Below are 26,973 nucleotides of genomic sequence, written 5' to 3'. Positions count from 1 at the left end.
ACATGATTTTTGTTATGCAGTGGACTTCCATTTCATTTAGTTACCATATTGATGAGAATAAAAAGTGACCAAAAAATTTGTGTAAATCGTTTAGTGATACCTAAAGAGATAATTGTCTTCAGTTTTTAACTGGATGCTGATTAATTAGGTGCACCATCTGTATTTTTTCATGTGAAACCAGCCTTTATAAACCCATCATGATATCAAATGCTATTAAATAACTGTTATTTTACAGTGACTATTTGAAAATTTAAGATAATGTTGCATTAAAGTAATATAAAAAAAAATAGAAGCTGTGTAAAGTTAATATAGGGTTTATATTTATTAATTTTAAGTAATTTTTTATTCTCATTGTGCAGAAGATAATTCATTTCAGATGAAAACATGTAAAACATACCTTTATCTTCCAGTATTTGACTCAAAATATGACACAGCAATGAAAACACATACTAAAAATTTTGATACCAATCAACCAATTCTAAAAGTTCTTCATGCTAGCAAAAATTAGTATTTCCTTGGGATGAAATACAAATTAAAAACAAGATTAAAATGTGTAATTTAAGTAATAATACACTAATTTTATTGCTTTTTTGTTTTTCCATTTTCCACAACTTGCATGAAGTTTTTATTCACAAAAACCAGAATGTTTAACAGCATTGCAGCTCATTATTCTACTCTTAAAGTTCATTCCAGTTTCTTAATGTATCTAAGTAAATACAGAAGTAGAATATGGCTATTAAAAAAACTAATTTAAATGAAAAAAAAAAATAAAGAGCAGAAGTCCGCCATCTGTTTTCCTGTATCTCCAGTGTCAGTTTGTGTGCATGGATTATGCCATAAAGCCATTTACAAACTTCTGGTTGACTACCAGCAATTCAGAAAGGATTATAGATCTTGGAGTATAGCCGTGGATTTTATATAATTTTGATACTAGAGGAAAGATGCAGAATTTTTAAATTGTTCTTTTAGAAGCTTTAGTAGTACGCAAAGTTTTAGTTGCTTATTAGGGAACCATATTTGGTGTCCAGTAATGTTCTGTATTGCCCGTAAAAGGGCATTGGTGCAGAGTGTGTTGAGGCTCGTTGGTGTGCACACAACTGCCCCACCAGATCCAGAGTGTGCATCACCTCTTTATAGGGATAGGGACTTTGGGGGAAAAAATCAGAAAAAAAATTGGAGAAAGAGGAGAAAAGGCAAGGGAAGACTCTTATTGGCAGCTGGAGAAAGAAGTGATCCCCTACTGAGTGTCCTCATCATCCTCTGGGTGCTCTCCCCTCTTCAGTATGTGGCAATGAGAAAGAAACTGAATTTTGGATTTCTCTGATATAAATTAGACCCTATAAAATAAAAGGCAAGGCAGTTTGGGGGTTGGAGGAGAGAAGGCCTGATTCTCGTACCAGTGGCAGTCACTTCCCAGGAGAACCAGCTGCAGCAACAGGTGTAGGAGGTAAAATCCTGATGTTGAGAGTGTAAATGGCAGCTGCTTATGAATAAAACACTTGTATGTGTTCTACCTGCTGTGTGTGGAGAAAAACAGCTGTGTGCACCTAGGCAGCTGTATCATATAGGGCTGATTCCCTGGTCAGACTGAACACAGGCCAATCCACTGGCTTTGGTTCAGCCTGAGAAGTTATGTCTTGCATACCTACAGAAAATTCAGTCCACACAGCCAAGGAAAGTACAGTAAACTTAGAAATGTCTAGAAACCCAAATTAGAATTCTCACTGCCACTTTGCATTTTGATGCCATGTCTCTTTTCTTAAAAAGAAAAAAAAAAAGTTACAATTCTGTGTCATTTTATTTCATGTTTTTATAATAACTCTTGCTGCATCCAGCCTGGAATTAAACCTTAGCAGTTCTATGGCTATAATAAGAGTAAGGTTTATTGCCAGCTAATGTTTCATCTGCTGGCTAGATGACTAGCTGTGCACCAGCTGCATAATATATTCTGTAAGGATATCATCATCACAGCACTTCACTCCTGCATCTCATACACCCACCAGGAGACATGTTTTATCTTGTGCTCTGAGCAAGGAATACAAATGAGATGTCTCAAGGAAAAGTAAATAAGAATATTAGAAAATATTAAAGTAAATAAGAATATTAGGAAATACTAAAGAGAAGTAATTCTGGTTAGCTTGTTAGTGTGAGAGACTGCTTTTGGACAGGGATGAGATGAACGCTCCCACAAATCTTTAGGTGCTGATGATGGACTGCTTTTGGCACAGCTCAGACACAGAATGGCCCAAAGCCTGGCTTTTAGCTGTTCTTTTGCTGGCATGGTTCTTCCTTGGTTCCTGGCTTATGTCAGAGAAGCCCTAGTACTGCTCTACCTTAATTCTAAACCTTTGGAAGGATTTTTTATAGCAGAAAGGCATCTCCAGAACATATGAGCAAGGCCATGGCTCCTCCTGTACTGGGGCAGGAGAACTGTAGTGCAGCAGCTGCTGTGCTGGTGCTAAACCTCCTGGGAGATCCTTCATTCAAAAAGAAGGAGGAGGGGCTGGTGCTCACTTTTCTCCCAGATGTGCACAGACACAGTGGTGTCCAGGCTGACACTGAGCTTTTGTCTAAAGCAGGAAAGGAAGATTGCAATATAGAAGAGATACAAGTTACAGGAGAATTATAATAGCTAATTTATTTTACTTATGTGTGTTATTCTGCCAAAATTATGATATTTGTCCTAATAGTTTATAAGTTTTGTATCAGCTTCATGTAAACTTTGGGGTTTTTTTTAATAAAATGAAAAAATTTAGATAAAACTACATTTCTCATTAGCTTTGCTTTGAAAAGCTCTAGTTCCCGAGTCTCACAGTTGTTCTGCTTCCAGCAAATATTTGAACAGCAGAGCCAAAGTGTGCCTTGGCTCTAGTGCTCTGCATCTTACAGAATATTAAGCCATTTGCAGTCTGTTAATTCTATGCTGGAAGTTGCAAGCAGTTTCTGGCAATAGATATAAAGATTTTAGTCATACTGATGGTGTTTGAAAATGTCAGTGTGACACTAGAAAGACATTGCTGGGGTGATCCTTTTGTTGTTTGTTTTAATTAAACATAGAAAATTAATTGCACATACACATATAATTAAATAGAAAAACGTACAAACCGTGTATACAGTGTCAGATGCTCCAAAGGTAGAAAATGACATATTCAAAGTGTTTTGTGCTATCTTATCTTTCCTGTGCAGATATATAAATCTATAGACTTTACTGTCTAGTCTGATAATAATTAACAAGTAGTTGTTGATTATTTTGTTTCTCCTTTGTTGTCATGGGATTGGTCCATTAGCTCCCTGCTTGGGGGATAAAGACAGGCAAAACATTCATGACATTTTAAAAAGAGAGAAATCTTAGAGACCAATTGTTTTTCCACTTTTGAACTGAGAACTTAATGGCAAAAATGAATCCATCAAAAGGTTCTTGGATGCTATGGAGAGCTCCTTTGGATGCTATGGAGAGCTCCTTGTGTTTCATGCATTGTTGTTTTTTTTGCAAGGAAAGATCCTCCTGTATGCAAGTAAGACACAGAATGTATTGCTCTCTACAACAACCTGAGAGAAGGTTGGTCTCTTTTTCCAGGCAGCCAGTGATGGGACAAGAGGAAATGGCAGGGGAGGTTCAAGTTGGACATCAGGAAGAATTTTTCACAGAAAGGGTACTCAGGCATTGGGATGGGCTACCCAGGGAGGTGGTGGAGTCACCATTCCTGGAAGTGTTCAAGAAATGACTGGACATGGCACTTAATGCTATGGCTTAGTTGACAAAGTGGTATTTGGTCAAATGTTTGGTCAAGGTGGTGTTTGGTCTTGGAGGTCTTGTCCAGCCTTAATGCTTCTGTGATGCTGTGATTCTATAGTGCGGAGGTGGGAGAAAATAAATAACCATGAAGTTAATGGTTGAACAATATATAAATTTACTATACATAAATTTAAATTTAAGCAATAAATTTACTATACACAGTGAGGTCTAAGTTAAAGATAGCAGCACCATTCCCCAAAGGTAAAGGTAGCCTCATTTTCACTTTTCCTAAGCCTGTGATATTTAACTTTCAAGTTTAACAAATTCTTATTTACCACCGCTTTGAATGTGCTGTGAATATGTGCTCTGTGTTTATGTAATCTGTATCTAGGCTGTCAGGGAGATTTGAAGTACAGATGCCATTTTCATTTAAAAATGAGAAGTGTCTCATATAGTGCAAGACTTACATAAACAATAGATATCCAGGTGAGGCATAAGGTAACATAAGCTATGGCCATAAAATGTAATAATTTGAAAGGGGCAGGAGCCCTGAGGCAGTAGTAGTGTTTATCATATCCTCACATAGCTTCTCAGTTTTAGTTCAGCATATGAGTTAAGAGCTAATAGAACATTTGGCTTTTCAGACTCTAAAATATCATCCTTGGAACATATAGCCATATAGTTCCTGGAAACACAGCAGTCTAGCTACAAAATGCATGTTTTGAATAAAGGAAGAATTTTTCAGCATAGTTTCTTAGAAAAACATGCATAAAATATTATGTAAAGTGAAACGTTTTAACAAACATTAACCTTTGACTCTAGCAGTTGTAGAGACTTCCTGATCCAATTGAAGAAAAAAATGAGGCGCAGAATTACTTAAATGTTGGAACGAGCAAAAAAACTTGCATTAATAACACTGAATTAAGAATCAATTTCAGCAAAGCAGCATTTTTTAAAGAGATTTTGATAATAGAGTCTACATTTTTAACCATTGCATTGCTGATTTATTTAGTGTTTACTTTAGCTTGCTGTGTCACAGAATTTTGCTTTTCCTGGAAAATTTTTTGTGAAGAGCCTGAAAATGTTACTGCAAATCTTTTCTCTATGTGAACCTCAGTTTAGCCAAAAAGCTAAGATCTGCTAAAATGCTGTCTCATAAGCTTAAGATGTCTCATAAGCATAAAACATCCTCATTGCGACATTGAAAAAAGAACTTGAAATCCCAGCACAGTATTTTTATTGCAAATGACAGTTTTCATCTGTTGGCTTTTGCTGCCAGAATAAGCATGTTTTCAGTAAGCACAAACAGACTTTTTCAGCTGTGCCGGTTTCCAGCGGTTCCTGTTTACTCCCCAAGTGGGTGGTATGGAAGAGCCACCTTTCTGGTGTACTTGCATGCAGACAACACATGGCCACCATCGAGTTTTGGCATTATGCTCTAATAAAAAAAGATCCTGCTCATATGAGGAAGCTTGGTGTGCGTCAGTACAGCTATTTCAGTCGTTGCTGCCTCCTGAGCTGAATGTCAACCGACATTGGTGACTCTATTAAAATACGATTTCGCAAAAGGAAGTAAGAAACATGACTTTCAAGCTGTGTGTGAAGATGAGCTAAAATAGTAACAAAAGTATCTCTAGAGAGTACTAGAGGACAAAAAAAAAATAATTCTCTGAAATCTACCTATTGTTAAGAAAAATAGGCAGACTCTCTTTTGTACCAGCTGGATGTGTTAAATTTTCCTTCTCTTCAACACTGAGTGCAGGCATTGCTGTAGGAGGGATTCCAAGGAACTGGAAGGATTCAAAAGTTTCCTCAGAAAATTTCTCCAATGGACCTTGATCCTAAGGAAAGTCAGAATTAATCTTTTATAGCTGAGTTTCCATGCAGCAGCCCTTTCAACCTGTGTCGAGTCTGGGCGGGAAGCTGATGGCGCAGAGGGGATCGCGCGGCGGGCACCAGTCCTCGCTGGCTGCTCATGCAGGAGGCACCAGAGAGCAGCAGTTGTGACATGTCCTAGGCAAGAATTCAGTGAGCCAACCCTTTGTAAAGTAGCAGAGCAAGCTCTGGTAATGGCTGGGCAGAGTTCATGTTGCCCTAATTTTGGAAACAGATGGGAAAGTGTACTCAGATAAAACAATTTCGTGTTTAACTACTTCTCTCCCAGATCCTTCTGAAAGCATCTGTGCTATCCAAAGCCATTATAATTCAGAAGAGTTTGTGACAGGGCTCACCCCCAGATTGGGGTGACCCCGAGAGGTGGAAAAGTCTCTCCTCTAACCCGTGCCTTCAAAGTTTGGATATCATCATACCACTGTACTTAGGCTGCTACTTATCAACTACAATTGTACTATGTTTTGTTCTCATACTGTACTTCTCAGATCCTTCACTTTGTTGGAAGTCCTGAATCCAGCATAAACCCTCTTTTTATAGACCACTTAAACTTAAAACTGGTAATTGATAAATTCTACTTGTAATAATGTTTCATTTTGCTTGTACTGGACTAGAAAAGTAAGTATTTGTTTTCCATTATGTATTTCTATGTTCCTCACTCATTGATATGTGAGAGAACCATAGTTCCTGTATGTTTTTTTCAGAACCATGGTGGTCAAATACTGGAGGAAGATGCACAGAGAGGTTATGTTGTTCTGTCCTTGGAGGTATTTAAGACTCACTGGGACGCAGCCCTGAGCAGCCCGATTTAACAGACATGTTTTGGGCAGGTGTTGGACTGAAAGACACCAGAGGGTCCTTTCTACCTCAATTATTCTGTGCTTCTGGCTTCCTACCAGGCTTATTTGGTACCCACATCTATGGCTGTAAAAGAAGGCCCGATGTTTGCTGGGAAATCATATTTTTGATCACTGCTTTTAGTGACAACAGCTGTATATTTTCTGTTCAGCTCCTAATTTTCTGTTGGGACATTCATGAGTTGTCATTGCTTCCTTAGCAATGAAATTGCTGAGCAGATGCTATTGTTAAAGATTGGACAATTTCTTATCTGTCATGAGGCTCCAGCAATAATCAGCATTTAGAACAAAAAAACTCCTGTAAATTTTTTGTCTTCTCAGGGGGTTTGGGTTTTCTTTCTTGTGTAACGGGTGCATAAATTAGTGTACAAAGAAAGGTAAAATAGAAAATTCTTTTATAATTTTTGCATTTGTAGTCTCAAGCTGCTTTTGTGACAATATAGGTTTCATAACATTGTAAATTTCTCTATAATAGTAATAAAAATCATATAATTCTGTAAAACATAGAGGTTTTGAGCTGCTTCTGCTTTATATATTTGACTCTATGTCATTAGCAGGGCAAAATAAAGTGAGATGTTTTCAACACAGCAGTCATTAGGCCATCATGGTGCTATTGATCTTTGTCCTTTGTGGAGTATTAATATTGTTGATGGCACAAATGCTGTGTACAGGGCTAGTCTGTGAGAAAAGTGCTGAACATAGGTCATCGTCTGTCATATTTGCTCCCCACTAAGACTGCTAGTGAAAAGTTCAGTAGTAATAATCACCTTTCCTCAGATGAAAGAAATGGTGTGACTTTTTAAATTTTCATGAGTGCAAACTTGTTAGTGATTTGAGAGACACCCATTATATTCATTACCCAAGAGAAGAATAATTCCTTGCTTTCAGGATAAGGTTGCATGCATATGTGAAAAGTGGATAGGATGAAGAATGAGTAGCTTTATGTAGAAATAGTGAGGGAGTGAACTTGCTTTGAGACACATTTTCTGAACTGTAACACAGACACCAGCTTTGACAAGCATTTTGTTGAAATGGTAACTGTAATCGTTTTCTGAGTCAGTTCTTGTCTCAGCTGGCATTGCCTTCATAGAGGTGCATTCTGATTTTATTTAAACTGGTATAAATACAGAGGTGCCTCTACTATGAGAATGATTTAACAGAGTAAGAAATAAGATGGATCGGAGATCCTAGATCAAGCTCAAGTGTAGACAAAAATGGTTTGGAGAATGTTTTCATCAGTTTTTCTACATACTGGTAGTGGATGAAGAATATAGATACTTTGATTATCAAGCAACAATTCCAAAATTAGTGGCCATGAGGGAGATGACCTGTTCTGTGAGCAAATTCTGTGACAGAAAATTTGCCTCCTTGGCTGGGATCCCCAGGGGCTGCCATCACTGAGTTTATTGAACAGCAGAAAAAAATCTGCAATTAGTTAGAGGAAAAAAAAAGGTCCTGTCATGTTTTAAGTACATTACTAGAGAACAGATTGTATTCTTTTGCTCTGTTATTGAATGAAATATTTCTTGAATACAAATTCAACTAAGCAGGTACAAACTGACAAATTGACCGAGACAGAATGTGCAAATTCTCGTGTTTACATTCAATACAAGTTAATCATGGCACAAGGAACTATAAGTAGTAAAATATAATAATACTGTAAATAGTATGAAATAGTATGAAATTAGTAATGAGGGTTGGTATGAAGATGTGCAATATAAATATAATGTGTAAAGGTAGAGGTGAGATCCAGATAGAAAAAGAGAAAGTTGTGTAAGGTTGCTCTAGACACACTTTAATTTATGTACATTACCAAAAGTGTACAGCCAAAATTGGTTAAACAGTTGTTGAATACGATTTATGAATATGATTGAATACGATTTATGAATGCGATTTATATTCTGAGTTTATACCAGAATCTGAAATTGGTTCATGAAGAACCTCACTCCAGAGTGTGTTCCCTTATGCCTTCGTGGTATAGGCGATGGTAATGTTCGTGATCTGATTGTTCTCCTTATGGGTTTATTCAGCTGGTTGAATGTTGTACTTCTACCAGAAAAAAAAAAAAAAAGAAAAACAAGATGGAAGTGTTCATTTTGAAGATAAATGAACTTTTCCACGCTACTTTGTTTCTCTGGAGAGACATGACATGTTAAACTGTCTAACATCTGGGAGCATCTCTCCCTGTAGTCCAGCCTGTGGATTAACTGAGTGCTAAACTGCCATCCCATTTTCATGGAGATCTAGAGGATGAACAGCAAGTGCTTAACTGTTTTGACCCAGTCTTATTTTAGAACTGCAGGATATGTAAGCAAATGCTAGATACATTTTCAAATATACATATGAATGTGTCAATTTTTTTTCTTTTTACATAAGACCCTAATTACATAACAACTGGGCTTTTTTAGTTCAAGACAATGTAGTTCAGGAAAAGTACTTAATTTGATAGTGCTGTGAAACCTTCAGAATTATTTATTTATGTAAAAAGGCTAGCATTTAACTTCTATAAATTAATTAGTTTTAAATATTCAATTAGATGAATTATTGTAGTCTAATCCCATGATAATTTAGTCTCCCTTTCTACCAGTGTGGCAAGTATCTAAAATGGGACATGGCATTTCTGTCAATACCTGTAACTCAATGTTCTGCTTTGTTTTTCTGCTCAGAGTTTTAAATTTTTTTGATGGCAGAAAATGACAGAGAACTTCCACCTGCTACTTTTCTTTCATGTTGAGATAGTTCTGGAATAGTTTCCATTGTATTCTTTTTCTTGGGTAGTCAGGTGTTTTCTTCTAACAGGAAATTTTAGATCACTTCTAAGAAGTATGTCAAGGACATTAACTTCCTGGAGATGTCTGTTTGTTGCAATGCTGCCAAGATTTTAAAGTCTTTAATCAACCTAAAGTCTGTCATCCACTGTTACTTTTAGGAGTAAGAAACAGTGGTTAAGCTTTTTTTTTTTTTTTTTTTTTATTTGCTAGAGGATATAGCAATGTGAGAATGGATAAGTAAGTATACTATCCCTCCTATCAGTGTTTGGCACAGATTGTTCCTTAATAGATCCATTCCTGTTCTGAAATATATTTCTATAGTGACAGGTCACTGTCATACAAAATGGTCATTATTAATAACAGGGAATTATTTATTTGATTATTTACTATTTGATGGTAAGTATTGCTTAGGAGATTTGACAATTCAATGCTTGTTCATATCTGTATTTTGAGTGTTGAAATTAGTAATAGTATAGAAAGCATCAACTCTATTAGTCAGTAATTTCCACATTCAGGAAAGTTTTGAGGGTTTGTATGAATATTTAAATCCAGTAATTTATTGAGTCTTTTATTTTTAAGGAAGATAAATTATATCACTGAATCCAGTGCCTGTGTGACTCCTTTTTTTTTGTGGCATGAGTAGTTCTGTAATAGTTTGGTATCTTTTATGTAGGGTAATAGTGGAAGTAACATTGAGAAAATTATAGAGGAGATAATTAAGATATGAGTTTGGGCTGTTAGGAAGTGGATATTCCCATTGTATCAACACTGCAAGATATTTTAATTGATGTGCAAAAATCACCAAACTTTAGTTTTGGATTATTGTTCTCACAAATGCCCAGTTTCAGAAATGTAATAATGAATACATAATCACGTCAGGATGCCCTTCTAACAATTTATCTGGTTATGGCAAAGTGGGCTAAAGGTTCAGCCTGGGGTAGGACAGTGGTAGGTCCTAGGGATATGGTGTGATAACCTCTGTGGGGAGAGCAAGCTCAAGCTGTTGTTTAGCCTAGAATAAAGGAGAAAGAAATGTTGTTCTCCTGTAAAATGGTTGTACCTTTGAGAGGAGGAAGCCCTTGGTAGCTGTAGCTGGGCTGAGCTGGATGACACCTTCTATTACCATACCTGTGCAGAGAGGTGTTCAGCACTGGTGGTGCTGGTAAGGAGAAGCTGTGCAGCTGTGGGGCTTCTGTGTGCCTCTTCTGGCAACTGCTTCTTGAAACAAAACTTGGGAAAATCCTCTAATTCAGTGATGTCAGCTAGCAGCGTAAGAAAAAATTAGGGAAATTAACAGATCTCTCTGTGGCTGGTATTGGGTAATGACATGATGATCTCAAGGCACATTGCTCTGCTCTCAGAGTGCAGTGAGGTGACTTGCTTAGGGGTTACTGGCAACTGATGGCACCTCTTATCCAAATTTGCAATTTCCCCACATAGTTCTTGGGGGCTGAGGCTGTGAGGGCAACACTTGGAGCAGCCTTAGAATGATCCTGAGGTGACCAGCACGTGGATGTCCAGACAAGAATGGTGTGGAAGAAGCAATGTTGGTGCAATGCCATGCTCCTCTTGCAAATCCTTTTGCAGCCCCATTGTCCATGGAGCTTAGGATTTGTAGCTCTTGAAAACCTACCTCTTATGGCAGCCCCCAAAGACTAAACTTGCAGCAGAACTGCAAGCTGACAATATTATATGGATTGCCAAGTTGATTGTGATTACTTATTACTGACTTGACTTACCTCAAATTAATTCAGAGCTCTATCACCTACTTAAAATCTGTATTCTATGAAATTTGCTGATATTAATAGCTAATGTCAGTAAAAACCAGTCTTCATTATGTTTTTCATGTATGCATTGAGAATTCTTTGTAATTTTTATGATTTTAACAGCATAACATAGAGAAATCATCTCCTGTGTATACGTTTGTACATATGTATATGTTTGCAAGGGAAATCTTCAAGATGTTAATCTTTTATTTTGCAGTCAAAACCTGTTGCATTTGCAGTTCGGACAAATGTTGGGTACAGTGCAGCTCATGAAGATGATGTCCCAGTCCCAGGCATGGCCATCTCATTTGAGGCTAAAGATTTTCTTCATGTTAAAGAAGTAAGTAAAACCAGAGGAGTAAGTGAATCACTCTTTAAGCGAATACTTGAGTAATAGTGCTACTATTTTGCAATGTTGATAACACTTCACATTGCCAAAGCACTTTACAAATGTTAAAGAAGCTAACAGTGTATAAGGAATTGAATGTTCTTTTAAATTATATTCTTGTAGAAGCAACGGCACAAATTTATTATGGTCAAATTAATGAAATTCAGAAAGCAAGTACTTTCTTCCTCTAGTAAAAATAGCTTATTTATAGGTTTAAATGCCTATGTCTGACTATTCAAAGATGAAATAGTTATGGTTTTTTTTTCTAATCTGGTACTGTAAGGGTTTGTTGATGCAGCAGCCAAGGGTTGCTGCTCTTTTATCTGTGTGACTGCATCTCATTTAACCCCAAAATCCTCAAGTCTCCTGTTTTTTTACTGAAGCTACTTCCCTGGCATAGACAATATCTAGTTAGCAGTTACATGCTGAAGAACTGGAATGATGTTTCAAGATAATTGCAACTGTCAATAAATGAGCTTTGCATTTGCTGTATTGGTTTTCTTTTCCTGTAGTTTGGTTTTGACAATTTTAATTTTTTAAACACTTAAAGTAATTTTCTTTCTCTGCTCCTTGCAAGACACTCCCAAAAAATAACTTGGTGATTTTCACATGCAGGCCCTCCTCTGTAGCCTGCTGCTCCCTTTTGAATGACTCCATTTTAATAGTTTTCCTAGCTTTTGGTCATATTCCATTGTGGTTTGTCTCAAAACACCCCATCTGGATATGGAAAATTATAGGAAATTAAATAGAAAGTTAGTTTAAGGGAGAGAAACCTAGCCATGTATTTGAAATTATGTCTTTACCTCATTTTAGACTATGGAAAAAATCCCTCAGTAGTTATGATTGATGATGCACAATGATTCTGCTAGCACAGGTGCTTTGGGGACGAAAGAAACATTCCTAATACAGAGGGAGAAACACAGGTAGACAGAGACTAAAGGAACACAAGAAACAGGTTTGGCTAATGGTTGTAATTTTTCATATATATTAAACACACAAAAAGAAAATAATTTTGAATCAGACTGTATATGGTGAGGGAAATTTGCTTTCTGACTGATGATATTGTGAAATTGCTCTGCTCTGTCTTGTGACAAAAGAAGAGATGAGCAGGCACAGAGTCCTGGCAAGAGAAGACCATCAGCCTTCTCCAGTGAGTCTTTAAGCACTGGAAAATAAGGCTTGGTTTGGTCCAATCAAATGGTTTTGTGTAGTCATGTATTCCATCTGCACTTCAAATGAAGTGGTAATCTCAGACTTTACATCAAGTGTTTCCCCTGTTTCCATATAAACCAGACACACAAGGTTAGCAGTTTTCTGTTAAAAGTTAATACATTTTTCTTCAGAGCACAACTTCATCTCAGATGTGTATATATATATATGGGAGAAAATCTGGAAGGAAAAGTCTCCTGAACTTTTATGGATCTCCAAAATGCCTTGAAGGGAAGCTTAGCTCAGTTGAGTTCTTATATTGTCTGTGGCTGCATGTAGCGCTGAGGGGTGGAAAAACAGATTAAAATGTTCCTGCAACCATAGGAGTATTAGAATAGGCATTCTGTGCTGATTGTCTTTAGAAACGCCTGGTTTTCTCTGTAAGCTCTCGAGGACAGGTTATTTTCTACTGGTGCTGGTCCAGAGATTGGTAGGAAAGGGACACCGGGACCAGGCCAGCTGCACCGCCGGAATGGCGAGATGGGAAGGGATCCACAGGAGTCAAACTGGGACTTAGACTCTTGCCCTGCATTTGGCAGCAGCTGTTGTGTCTGGGTGGCTTGAAGCTCCTTCAGAGAGTGCTCCAAGCCCAGCCCTTCCCTGCACAGCCGTGTCCCCTCCTTCATCTTCTGTGCCAGGCCCTGCTCGTCCTCCAGGGCTCTGTATCCCACCAGGTATTGCTCCTTCAGTACTTTTGGTGCTCCCTACAGGTAATTCTGGGGGAACTGAATTATCCAAACTTTAATTATTTATGCAGGTTAAAGAAAAAAACATATTAGACTATAAATGCACTGTTGCTTATTTATTTTATCCCTAACCTATTGCTAGAAATAAAGAAAGCTGAGTTAATCTCCAGTAGCTTCTGCCTGCATAAGGATGCCATACTGGACCAGTGCTGTCCTCTTCTTTGGTGAAAGGGCTATTCACCAATTTGTGCTGCTGAGAGGGCTCCAAAAAGTTCAAAATGTACATGGACAGTGATGAAAAGCAATGCAGTGATTGAGTGTGAGGGAAATTTATCTTCATTATTAGGTTACATTCATTAAAACTCAGTACACAAAAGGATGACGGATTCCTTCCTGCATGAAGAAACTGCTGCATCATAGTAACTTACGAATCTTTTGAGGCTTTAATGCATGGTCATCATTTTGCTCTGTGTTTAATTTTTGTATTTCCTTTGGCACTCCAATCACAGGTGAATTACAGAGAATTCACTCAACTGAGCCAGCAATTTGAGAGCTGGACACCACTCTACCAAGATTTCAAAAAAAAAAAAATTAAATTAGAAAGTATTATGTGTGTTATTATTAACTTTAAAAAGTATCTTATACTTTTCATATACTGATACAGCATTTATCTTTGAGACCGTGCAGAATATGTTTTTATTTCTATAGGAAGAAATTCCTATGGATTTAGGATTTCTATTGCATCTAATAAAATTAATATTGTTGCATGGTAATCTGTTGTACTGTGGGAAAAAAATAGTGACTGTTCAGATTTTAGTTCAATGGTGTTTTTAAATTATCTATCTCTTACCAAGTTAATGATTTAGTTAGCCTTTTGTAATGAAAGGGTGTAATTTTAATAATGCATTTCAGTCTAATACAGCTTTGAGAAACTCCTATTCCAGAGTAGCTCCCTGAAATGCTGGTATTCTTACTCATAAAGGCATCCCATTGGATGAATATTATAGATATCCTTATGTTTTATGAGCTTAAAAGAGCTTTTATTTTAACCTCTATTTTTTGTTAGCTGGAATATCTTACAGTTGGTCTCAAGCACCACAAGATTTCTATAGCTGCCAAAGTGAAAGATAATACTGCAATGTAGGTTGTATATCAGTGATCCACCAATGATGGTAAAATTAATTTCTTTTTAGGTGAGCCCACACATTTTACATGTTTTATTCCTAACTGTACACTTGTTAAAGTTACTTGTTATATAATTAAATATGCACTATAATATCTACATTAATAGATTCAAGAGAGCTACTTTCTTCACATTCAGGTGTTCTCTTAAAGTTTCATAAATATTCCAAATTACCCAAAATTCCTTTTCGATGATAGTTATTCCCATGGAACACCAGAAGTATTGTGTGGGGCCCATACATGAGTGACCTATTCTCCTTCAAAAATGATGGATAAATAAGAATGGAAAAAGCAAATAGTTCTGCTGCATAGACCTCTGCAAATCAACCAACGTCTCCCACACATGGGGGGGGGGGGTGTATGAATAAAGGTGTTGAGTTAAAGTAGTCAATAGCTCATATTTAACAGAGCTGAAATTCAGTTAATTGGGCTATCTGGTAGACTTGTGTAATTGTTAGGTTTTTTTAGTTATCCAGAGATGTCTGTTCCTTGTGATCTATCATGGTGAGTTTGAGATGCAGATCATGTGAGCTATCTGAGGTAGGGTATATATAAGCAGCCAAGTTCGATCATACTTCTGAAGATTTTAGTGAGATTTGGGGGAATTTATGAAGTAGTATTTTTTAATTTAAATAGAGAACTGAATAAAATGGAATAAGAAAAATAGATTATTACAGAGCTATAAAAATTCTAGCAGTAGGTGAGAGTGGATCCTAAGTCTCTGGTGTTCACCAAGGAGAACTATGAAGGGAGAACAAAAGCAGCTCTCGTATATGAGAGGAGACTGTGAAGCAAGAAAAAAATAAAGATGGTGAAATGGGTAGAAATAAAAACCAGTCTTTGCTGGAAGGTTTCCATTTAAGGACTGTGGATTTTAATAATTTGAAAGGAATAATTATTTTAATGTATTTCTGAGAATTACTACAATTATTCATTGCCATAATAACATAGCACAGTGATTAACTGCAGGGAAGAATTACAAAAAATAGCATAGCTGCAAATTAAAACTAATAACAAAGTTATCCCAGATACAGTAATTTCTTAGTATGTTACTTTTTTTCCTTTTTTTTTTTTAATCTGTAGAAATTTAATAATGACTGGTGGATAGGACGATTGGTAAAAGAAGGCTGTGAAATCGGATTCATACCAAGCCCAGTCAAACTAGAAAACATGAGGCTGCAGCATGAACAAAAGGCAAAACAAGGAAAATTCTACTCCAGGTAATAACAAGAAATCATTAATAATAGCAACATTGTCTGTGACACAGCTTGGAAATTGATGCTGTGTATCAGTCATATATATGCTTAAATGTTGTTAGTGGCAGCTACAAACATTTTTGATCAATGAAGAAATTAATATATAATGAATTATTTATTGTATCATATATAACATTATTTTAAATATTATATTGTTAATTACTAACCTTATTAATATCATTGCTATTTGGGAGAAAAGTAGATATTTAGATTGGCAATCTGTGGTGGCCTACCACTGAAATGGTTTCCTTCCTTTTTTGTAACATAATTGCTAATATACATTACAGTAAATACATTTACTATGTGCTAGTAAATTTTTTTACTTAAAATTGATTCATCTAAATTCTGTAGCATTGTTGTTTTGATGATCCTCCTATGTCTAAACACATTTCAATATCATTTCAGAAATTACAGAAAATGTTAAAATGAGTTTACTTGTAAGCCAAAGCCAGTGCCTGTTAGTTAGTTCATAGGGAAAAAATAGTCTTGTCAAATTCATTGCCTACAATCACAGCTTTTAAGAGCACTACATTTTATGATGGAAGTTTCATGTCATTTGTTATCTCTGACTGCAGCCATCATTGCATAAGAAAAAGGATTGTTTCTAGATGTTCTGAATAATACTACAAGATAGAAAAATGTCACCTTTACTCTCGAATTCTTAATGAAGTAGTTTTCTAGCAATACCTGTGGAAGGAAATGTCACTTGTTTCCCTTTGAGTATAAAGAAGACAGATATTCCCAGTGTATTTGAGTGGGATGGACCTGGAATTGAGATAGGAACCATTTGGGAAACCAGAAATGCTTTCCTATCTCCATAGGAAGGACAGCAGTGTTTGTAGAGCATGTCTAGAGTAGGACACCATGATTGGGCAGTGCTCAGCTGCATTCACCAGCTGTGAAATGGCTTTCCCGTGAGCATGCTGTCCTCAGCAGAAGGATGCTGAATTCCTTATTCCTCTAGTGACACGTCTGGGACAGCCAGATGTGTCCCAGTGAATCAGTTCTTTTCCAAATTGTAGAGGCTTTCATTCTCCAGAAATTCTCACAGAAGATAACATTGTCCTACACCACAAATGCATTAACTTATTAATATTTCAAGATAGAGAAAGTGGAAACTAGTACTATCACATGAATTATTTGAAGAGTGAAATAACCTTTCTTACTTTTTTCAGAGTTTTTCTCATTATGGTAACTGAAATAAAAAAGACTAGAACTGTTGTTTCATTTTCACAACTTGGATAGGTTTTCACAAAGCAGAACTTGACAAAAACCTTAGACTGCTTTAAGTTTGTTTGAGAGACATTTTTTCTTAAGTGCTATATTGTATTGAGAAAGCAAAAAAGTTTGTACGTTAATTAAATTGAAAAGATGATAGACACAGTCTCATCTTCATTAGCAATTTATCAATAATTCCTCAGCTAAAGGAAACAGATATGCTCACTGGCTTAAGAATTACTCTTTTTAATGGGCAGTAATATTAATTAATGTGTACCAGTAGCCATACTGAATTGTATTAAGATACTGAGGAAGTGAGGGCAGCAGTATAAATTGCACAGCAGCACAGAAAGTATGATTGATGTTTGCAGTTCCTCAGGTCTCAAAACATACACACATTTTATGGGAGATGTATATTTTATACCTCTGCCAGAAATACTTTTTGTCTCACAACTAGCACCTCATTTAGAAGGCAGATAATAAATAAACTAGATTAAATATTGAAAAAGCTACAAAACTCCAAACTAATATATTACTTTACTCCAGTAAATCAGGAGGAAACTCTTCATCCAGTTTGGGTGACATCGTTCCTAGTTCCAGAAAATCAACGCCTCCATCATCTGGTGAGTAGGTTGTGAACCCTTCAGTAAAGAGACTCATGAACCTAATCTGTTAAAATTCATGGACCATTAGACCTCTTCTTCTTACTCCCATTCTTCTTAGGTAAAACCCAAGTGATGTGTTTCCAGATAAGGCTGGTTTAGGTTGGTTTGAAGTAATGGGGTCAATACCAGCAAGTTCAGACAATGATAGAGCTGTTAATGCACAAAATTCCCTCTTTGCTCTTATCACAGAGTTTTGTAGCAAAGACATAATAGATCTGTGAGATTATGTTACAGTAGCATAGTGGAAGGCTTGGTCTGGTCTGAGCACTCATACTGAACAATAAATACTTCCTTGTACAGGAGAAAAAACAGCAATAAAAATAGAAGTTCCTGAGAGGTTTCTGCAGTAGCATCAAGAAAGGCATTTTTTTAAAACATCAGGAACATTTAGTTTCACAATTCTGATCATGAGGATGTGCTTCACATAATTCTAGGATCCTGGATATTTTTTGCCTTTGACAAATTTTTCAAAAATACTGCTTTGTACTTAGAGCATCAACATACAGATTTAACTTTAGTTAGGTTGGATTCACGTGATATGAAGCAAATACGTGGCAAGTTGGGGGAGGATGCTCGCATTAGCTCCGTTTAAAAAGCTCAGCAGAAGATCACAAAAAAAATTCTATTGAATTGAGCTGCTGTGCTGCTGGATGTTTTATCTTCTCCTATACATTGTAAATACCTGAAAACAGAAAATATTAATGAGTGTTGCTAGTGCCTTTTTTACTAGGGCAAAGACATGGATCCTCCAATCATATTCATTTATATTGAGTCTGGTCTACAGAGCAGGCATCTTAAAATGAGCCTGAAGATTTTAAAGTATTTACTTGGTCATTTAAAAGGGAGACAGAGAAATTAAATCATGTTTTGGTAGTGGCTTCATTTAGTTCAATCAATTTAAAAATGTATCTGTCTTGTGAAACCATGGATTTGTTAGTAACAACCAACTTTATTGCAATTGCAATTTATTTATAAAAATTCCACCTCAATTTAACTTCTCTTTTATTTTGAAAATATTATATTAGTTTACTAATGTATGTCTGTAACAAGTGTGTAGAACACACTTTAATCTTTTATTTTCTCATGGCTTTAAAATTATGTGTTTACTGTTAAGGCCAACTTTTTCAACAACTGCATTTTCGTAGTAAAATTGTCCATCGACTCGACCTATGTTGTAATTTTACAGTTAGAGCATGTGAAATGCTGTAATATTATTTGCTATCAAAAAATACTTGAAGATTAGTACATGTATTTCCAAAATGTTGCACAGAATTTAGAGTTAGGAGCACAGATATCACCTAGATTACCAGCTGACTGATTGCCACACATCCTCTAATTTTCATTGCATTGAGTCATTTCTTCAGACACTGTCTTTCAAGAAACATGGTTTTCTGGAGAAAGAAGGAAATCTGTTAAAGTTTATTCAGTTACAGTGAAGATTCGAAAATATGTATGGATAGTGCACATTAACTTATTCTGTGATCCAAGATTTTGATTCTACAATAATTTTTGCGTATGACATCCTAAGAAAGGTTAAAGAGGCATAGTTTATGACTAAAAGAATTCAAGTGATTTTGAAGCACAATTCAATTATTATTCCCATACCTCTTCTCTTTGAAAGTATAATCAATTACAAATACATCAATTATTTAATAAGTTGAAGAATACTAACTAAGTTAATTTAGTTAATTTCATTTTTTACTTTGAGTCAGGGATGGGTTTTTTCAACATAAAATAGTGCGACAGAAAAACCAAACCAAAACAAACTCACAAACAAGATGAAGAACCAGTGAATAACAAATGAAAGAGAGGCTAATATCTATTTAAATAATCAATATTGATATAGTAAACAATTCATACAGTCGTGTTAAGCCACCAAACTGGGTAAGAATAATGGTGAAAATGACTGAAAAGACCCCAATGAACTAAAGATATTTTACAGTAAAAGCATTGTCATAGGAGATGTTCCGTAATGTGAAGACTGAGAAAGAAAAAAGGAGATATTGGTAACTAGCTGATCAAATCCTGCATTTCTTTCTTACAGGAAAAGCTTAAGGTAACTGATTTTTCTTTACAGACAATTTCGGTTGAACATAGTACCAAAAGAGTTTTAATGTGTCTTATTGTGAGTGATTTACAGCATCTGTGCTGGCCTGTATTCAAGAAAAGATAATATGCTCTTTTTATACTATATGAAGAGGATGAAGGAACAGTGTTGCTAGAAGAAAATGTTGCATGATTTCTGCGGCTGTTTTTAGGAGCAGGATTATAGAAACAGGATGCGGATCTACTCACTGGGTTTTTCCTGGGAAGGACAGACTCAAAGGCACAGTAACTCAGGGAATGTCAGTCATCAAGGCATTAGATCTGTGGATAATTAAAGTGGGAAAATGCACTTTATGCAAACAAAAGAGATAGCTGCCCCAAGTATCTGTTCCATCAGTAGTTGCATGTAGGCTTGACAGAAATATTTATTTGTTACATAGTTTAATAGCACATGCCACTGTATTAGTTGATGTCCCACTCATGAATCAGATGAAATCAGGTCACTAAGATGGTTTCATAATAGTTTGCAATGATTAATTAAGGATTTGGATAAAATCAATACAAACGATTCTGCTTACAGATCTGTTTAGGGTTAGGCTCGGTTCGACATCATGGCATGGCAAGATAAGTGTGTGTTACCAGAGGGAGTGGAGGGGTGGGTAACATCTTCACACACGAGGGTGGTGATGTATGACTGTTTATGGTTCACTTTTGTGCATCTGCTTGCTTTCTGAAGACAAGTTTAAACCACTACTTAAGATTAGGATTGATTGTTGTAAACGAGAAAGGTTTTGTTTGGTTTTGCATGTGGTTGGCAGGTATCTGTTCTACTCATCATTCAGGATAATATGGCTTTGCGTTTTGAAAGTGTATTTATTAATGAGTCTTTGAGGATTCCTGTTGAAACTGTTATTACTTACTTGCTAAAAAAGGGTAAATAATTTGTGGTTATGGTATAAGCATTTTTTGTTATATATTCTTTTGGGGTAGAGATTGAACAGCAATGGTTTATTGTATTCACTTCCATTTTACCCTACCTACATCCTAATTCTTTACATAGGATCCATGTCGCTGAGCTAAGCTGGGATAAATTTCCTTTCTTCTGCTATCCATTCTTTTTAGTTTTCATTATTAGTAGATCTATGTTTAATTATTCCTAATAAATGTATTTTATGAGTACAATGCATTTTTATTTAAAAGATTAAAAATGCCAATTGTAGTCCATCCTGAGATAAATGTAGATAAAATTGTACCAATATCTGGCTGATTTTGTCAACAAAATGATTTTTCTTCTAATTCTTCATTTTCCATAGACACAGTAGTAACATTTCAAATTTCAATTGATGATACCCATTTTCAATTAGTGTTCATTGCTATAAAATAATCCAAATTATTGGATTTGTTGACCAAGTTCTGTTGTCTACATTGGTGGAAGTCTTATCTATTCAAGTGATTATTTTGGATTTACGCTGGTGTAACAAGAACAAACTTGGCCATTGGTCTATTTTGTAAATGTTACAGTAGCTCTTACAGATCGCCTTCTGTCTTCTAAAGTACTGCACTTTTAATTTTTCCCTTTGTTTTGTTGTGTTTTTTTTTTCTCATGGTCAACTTTTAGTTTTTATTTCTTTATTTCTTTATTTATTACTCTGGACATTTTTATTTCTGTTTACCTGTAATTTCCTTTTTAACCTATCTTTACTTTCCCTGTCATCTGATAATTCTGAATTGTTTGTCTGTACATAGCTGTAGACATAGATGCCACTGGCTTAGATGCAGAAGAAAATGATATTCCAGCAAACCATCGCTCCCCCAAACCCAGTGCAAACAGTGTAACATCACCCCACTCCAAAGAGAAAAGAATGCCCTTCTTTAAGAAGGTAACACCAACTTCCAAGCTCCCATCTGTCCACCTGCTCACCTGCACTGCGTCGCATTTCTAGTCCTGTTAACTGTCTGCGTCCTTTGACAAGCCAATAACATGCATGCTTTGTTGTTCTTTGTTTCTTTTCCATGCTGCTGTAGCTAAGCAGAAGCAGAAATCGGTAAGTTTATATCGACATCGCCTGTGTTTATCCTGCCACTGGCATCATTAGCATTATGACTCCAGATTAACAGTGCAGCTATTCTAGAATTAAGGAAGAAGAGATGTGTTGAGCTGATAGTGAATTCATTACAGGAAAACAGGCAAAAGTTCTGTGTGTCTGTGAAACTCTGCTACGTACTTATCCTTTTTGATGGAATAAAAGGACACACTTCTAAAATGTTTGAGAAAATTATTTCTAGCTTTGTAATGCACCTCTCTAGTGCATGTTTATTCTTTCTATATCTTTCTCAAGTGTTTTTTTTTTTCTTTGTTACTCTGTTCAAATCATTATTGGAATCTATCAGATACTCAATTTGGACTTTGGAAACAAATTGTCAAATTTGTTCTATTTTTAATTTAGTCTATACTTAAGCTTCTAATTCACTAGGTGGAAAGTCTGCAAGTGCACAAGACCAATGGAAATCCTCAGACTTGTTTTGACAGTTTACTTCAGGTTTTTCCTGTTGTTATGTATAAATTACCAGCCAAATGTTCTTGCCATCCATCACTGAGACTTTTTTAGTATCTCAGCTATTGGAAGTGGTACTGGTGGTTCCCAGGAGAGCCTGTGTCTCTCCACAGATAACCTAGATAACTACAGAATTATGCAATTGACATCCTGTTGCAAAAAGCTGCAATAGGTTTCTAGGGCCTTTGCTGGAGTAAGTTAGCAAGACATTAGGTAGCAGCCAAACTATGTAGTGAAATACCACATTTTGACTGTTTTGTTTTAAAATCTGTAGTCTTCATAGCTCTCATTCATTTGGTTTTAACCACTCACTTAAATCTACAGGTAATAACTGACTGTTATAGTGCTTACACAGTGCCAAGTGACATTGTTGTCCCTGCTGTGGATGGTCTCGTGTTCAATAAGTAGATCTTTGTTTCTGTCTCTCTTTTCTTGAACTCTTTTGCATAGTATTGAATCCTTCTCATTTCCGAAGTCACTACTGTTGGCTTCAGTTTGGTCTGTTAAGCCTGGAGTAGAAATCAACAGCGGGTTCTTACTTCTGAGTAATTTCTTACTTAATCATATTTTTAATTGGATAATACATCCTGACATGTATTGGATGCTGTCTGCATAAGCATCTTTCAAAGCTGCAGCTTCCAGATGAACCACCTTAGACCTGGATGAGGGTTAGTTCCACATCTTTCTTTGACTCTGTGGCCTCTTTTCTTCCATATCAGAATCATTACTAGTGTTAGTGGGGTTTGTAATACTGACATCTACACTGCGTACTGGATGGCCATCTGTAATCTACAGAGTCAAACCACTGAGTAAAAGCCATATGTTGAAATCTGCCAGTTTTTATTCTGAATTCATATTTGAACTTGAATCTGCAGTGAAAGCTTTATAGTTCAGTGCCAGTCTCTTAGAAAATATTAGATTCTCCATTGCTAAATTAAAGAACTTTAATGCTTCCATTAGATAACTTCTACTCAATTTCCTGCTGACAGCTTCATTATTTCAAGTTGTAAAAATTAGAGAAAAAATGCCCATTGCAACAGAACAGATTTTAAAAATACCCCATATTCCATCAAATAAGGTAATTTCTGTGCTTGCCCTGATTGTCAAATAGATGGTTAACTTCTAGCATGAATGCCTTTGGTTAACTCTGCCACATTAAGACAAAGATCTGTTGCATCAGGGCACTCATGCTAAAAGCACTTGCACAACTGTAATGAATTTTTCTTTGAATCTGTCTCAAATACGCTTATCAGATTATTAAAAATGTTAGCAAGAACAGTGGAGGACTGTTTTTGGATACAGGCCCAGCCTAATTGCAGGGGTTCACTTTGAAACATGTTGAGTCAGATTCTGTACTGTGAAAAATAAATTCATCTCACATGCTTATGATGCCTTGGGCACTGGTCTTCATTCTCATGTTATTAATTATCTTGTGAAACTACAGGTAACAAAAAATAAATTACATTGAGGGACATTCACAAAAATATTTTCTGTGTTTTAGACTGCTTTAGACTGCTGCTTGTGTAGCATTGTGTGCTGTCACTATAAATGTCTGTCTTTGTGGGTTTGTGTTTTGGAATGTATATACTTATTTTAATGTTATTGCAAAACACCTTGGGATACATTGAGTTCTGGAACAATGAACGATGTCTGTATTCTGTGATCTTGACTGATGTATTTGTACTATGTAAGCATTTGAAAAATAGATCTGGCATTTCTTTTTCTGTAACACCCACACATTTCTGGGTTTGGATTTCAATCTTTTATTCCCAAGACAATGATAAACCAAAACTTTCCTTACGAACAAAAACCTCTTTCTGATTAGACCCATTCATTCATGGTGATATATATTGAACAGCCACTTACTAAAGAAGAAAAACAAACCAAACTTAACAGTTTATTTCTTTTTATATTGTATTGTGATAGCAATATCAAATTTTTGCAACCTTTAAAAGGAGGCAATCTATTTTATCTTTGTATGCTAGAATACTTCTTTAGAAATTGTGCATGATACATCAGTTAGTATTTTGGTAAATATGATACTACCAGAATCCATTCTTGGGTGGTGACAAGAACTTCCCAAAGTGGAAGAAATGCTATCCCAAGCTCTGCTTATGATAATTTTCTAGAAATACTAACTTGATCAGTCATTATTTTGATTTAATTTGTAATTGAATTGTGGGTGCAAATGTGGATGTCACACTGAGTGCTGCCATGGGAATTTGCAGTGATGTCACAATGTTTTTCCAAACAGTGTGCAGATCTGAACATTTGAGAAAAAAAGATGCATTACACTTTTCTCATCCCCTTTTGTTTTATTTTTCTCTTTCATAATTTCCTATATAAAATTTCTGTTGAAAACAGAAAACAGCTGTAGAATTAACCATTTCAATTCATTAGTTGTTGGAAATAATCTTTTCAATTTACCAGTTAGGAATTATGCAGTGGGAAATGTGCATGACCCATAATAAGAGTTTTTAACTACCCAAAGTATATATGAAAACAGTAGGAAACCCTAAAGTCAAAGAAAAGCTTTTTCAAAAGAAATCCTTGAACCTCTTATGTACTTATCTTGTGCTACCGGTTCCTGGGAAAAGTTAATGAATCTGAGATTCTTGTGACATTACTGGAAATTCAGAGTTCCTAATACTTAAGTGTATAACACTTTCTCTGAGTGTTGTGATACTGAAAACTATTTCTGTTTTGCAGACAGAGCACATCCCTCCCTATGATGTAGTGCCTTCTATGCGACCAGTAGTTTTAGTGGGGCCTTCTCTGAAGGGATATGAGGTAACTGATTGTTGTAAATACTTTCATTTTTTACAAAATACTGTGCTTCATTTGTATTTGATAATTTATAACATAGGCAAACATCAGACAGTTTTTACTCCTACTGAAGAGCTGCTTATTTTTTATTTTACTTCATCTCAAAATTGAGATTAAGAATAAATTGCATTCCAATCCCGTTGTTCAGATACGAGATTTACTGTCAGCTTTATTCTATAATATTCTTGGCATTCAGTATTATGAATTTCCTATGCAATTATTCATTTGTTGTTTTTTCCTTCTAGGTAACAGATATGATGCAAAAAGCATTATTTGATTTTTTAAAACATAGATTCGAAGGGCGGTAAGTACTTTGCAATGCAAATATACTTCAGGTTCCATTTGGGTATTACCAGGTTTTTAAGAAATAATAACATTGGACAAAATTAGGAATGACAGCTAATTCCTTGATCAGTGGACTATAAGTGTGGATTGGAAGTTTCTTTGACGGAGCATGCAGAGGTTGTTTTGCAGTGAGAAGTGTTCTGGGGCATGTATTTGTTGAGAGTGGAAAAAAGGATGTCTTCTTGATGACTGTGACATTCACACTCCAAATTGCTAGATACTTATCTACAGATTAAAAAGTGATTTTAAATATTTTTCAAGTTATATCTCATCAATGTTTCCCAGGTTTTGAGCAAACTGGCAAGAGCCACGGTTCTTCCTCAGCTCTACTTCCTCACTTGGCATCGAGCTGGGAAAGAGTGATAGGGGATTTAGACTATCTGGTGTATGGGATTGTCAAACTTTTGATCCCTCAAGATAGGAGCTTGGTTTGACAGTAGTTCTGGGCTCTGTAGTGGGAAGTTTCAAAAGGAATGGGATGAAGGGGTGGGGCAGTGCCGTACCTTGCTGAAATACGGTCACCCTTGGCAGCACACTGGCTGCACTCGCTGGGTTCTGATCCTAGTGGTTGCAGCACACTCGGCTGTAGCACAGTGAGATTTGTATTTGAGCCTTCAGGCATTACTGTGGTACAGATGTCAAATGACAGTCTGTCTCTAAAAGCAGTGCCCTGGTCTATAACTCCAACATCACAGACCCATGGAGCAGAGACATGAGATGCATTCTCCAGACATGACTATACTGGTATTAGATCAAGCTCCAGACTAATATGTCCTAATGGATGGGAAGAAAAAATGTGAAAACAGGAAGATCTTATAATAAAATCTGTAACTTCAAGGAATGTTCTATTTAGTTTGGAAGTGGTCAGATCCATAACACTATTCTGTGTGTCCTGCTGCTGTTAAAACTTTGAAGAGGGAGCTTGAGGTTTTTTGTAAATAGCTTCAGTACTTTAAAATACAACACATTGCAGTTTAAGCTGGAGGATTTTCTCAGTCAGAATAATGATGTCAATACCTAACCGCTTTAGTAATCCCTCCTTATATTAGTCAGGATTGTCAAACCCTAGATAAGCACACCTTCAGAATTGGAAGTTAACATTTGTTACAAGCAGAAGAAAATTATTGCATCTTTATGTCTTTAAATATTTTAGAGCATGTCAGATTTTCAGTTGTAGATCCAACTGTGGCATGATGAAACCACAAATATTCCAAACAAAATTTGTGTCTATGGTAGCAGGTTTGAGGCATCCCAAACTTCAGTAGCCACTGGAATCATTACTTAATATCCTGAACAAATTTGCAGCAGAGATTCTCAGGTTCATGCTACTGCTTTGAGCTGCCACACTGTTGTCCCTGCTCTCGTTGCAATTGTCTTGCAATATCAATATACACATCCTTTGTTTTAAGGGCAGACTTGGTCTTCCTGATGTGACGTTTCTCAAAAACATGAAAATGTCCTCAGAATGATGGTAAAATGTCTTAAAATGAAAAATTGTATTTTTCATAGACAAACAGACTGATAAATCTGGCATTGTTTAGTATATCATCATTTCATTTTAAAAGGCAAAAATTTAC

General features: G+C 36.0%; 1 protein-coding gene across 4 annotated transcripts in view; it reads left to right on the top strand.

Annotated features, from left to right (window-relative positions):
- Nucleotides 1-26,973, top strand: part of CACNB2 (calcium voltage-gated channel auxiliary subunit beta 2) — a 103,526-nt gene that overhangs the window by 52,211 nt on the left and 24,342 nt on the right. For all 4 annotated transcript variants that reach the window (XM_053998100.1, XM_053998011.1, XM_053997936.1 and 1 more), the window contains exons 3-8: nucleotides 11,238-11,360; nucleotides 15,569-15,705; nucleotides 17,506-17,582; nucleotides 21,417-21,550; nucleotides 24,935-25,015; nucleotides 25,297-25,355. In XM_053998100.1, coding sequence (XP_053854075.1) covers nucleotides 11,238-11,360; nucleotides 15,569-15,705; nucleotides 17,506-17,582; nucleotides 21,417-21,550; nucleotides 24,935-25,015; nucleotides 25,297-25,355 — 611 coding nt within the window. The remainder of the gene's footprint in view (nucleotides 1-11,237; nucleotides 11,361-15,568; nucleotides 15,706-17,505; nucleotides 17,583-21,416; nucleotides 21,551-24,934; nucleotides 25,016-25,296; nucleotides 25,356-26,973) is intronic.

The sequence above is a fragment of the Vidua macroura genome, chromosome 1 (assembly GCF_024509145.1).
Source record: "Vidua macroura isolate BioBank_ID:100142 chromosome 1, ASM2450914v1, whole genome shotgun sequence".
NCBI lineage: Eukaryota > Metazoa > Chordata > Aves > Passeriformes > Viduidae > Vidua > Vidua macroura.
Note: the sequence above shows the minus strand (reverse complement) of the source record. Positions and strands in the feature narration are given on the sequence as shown.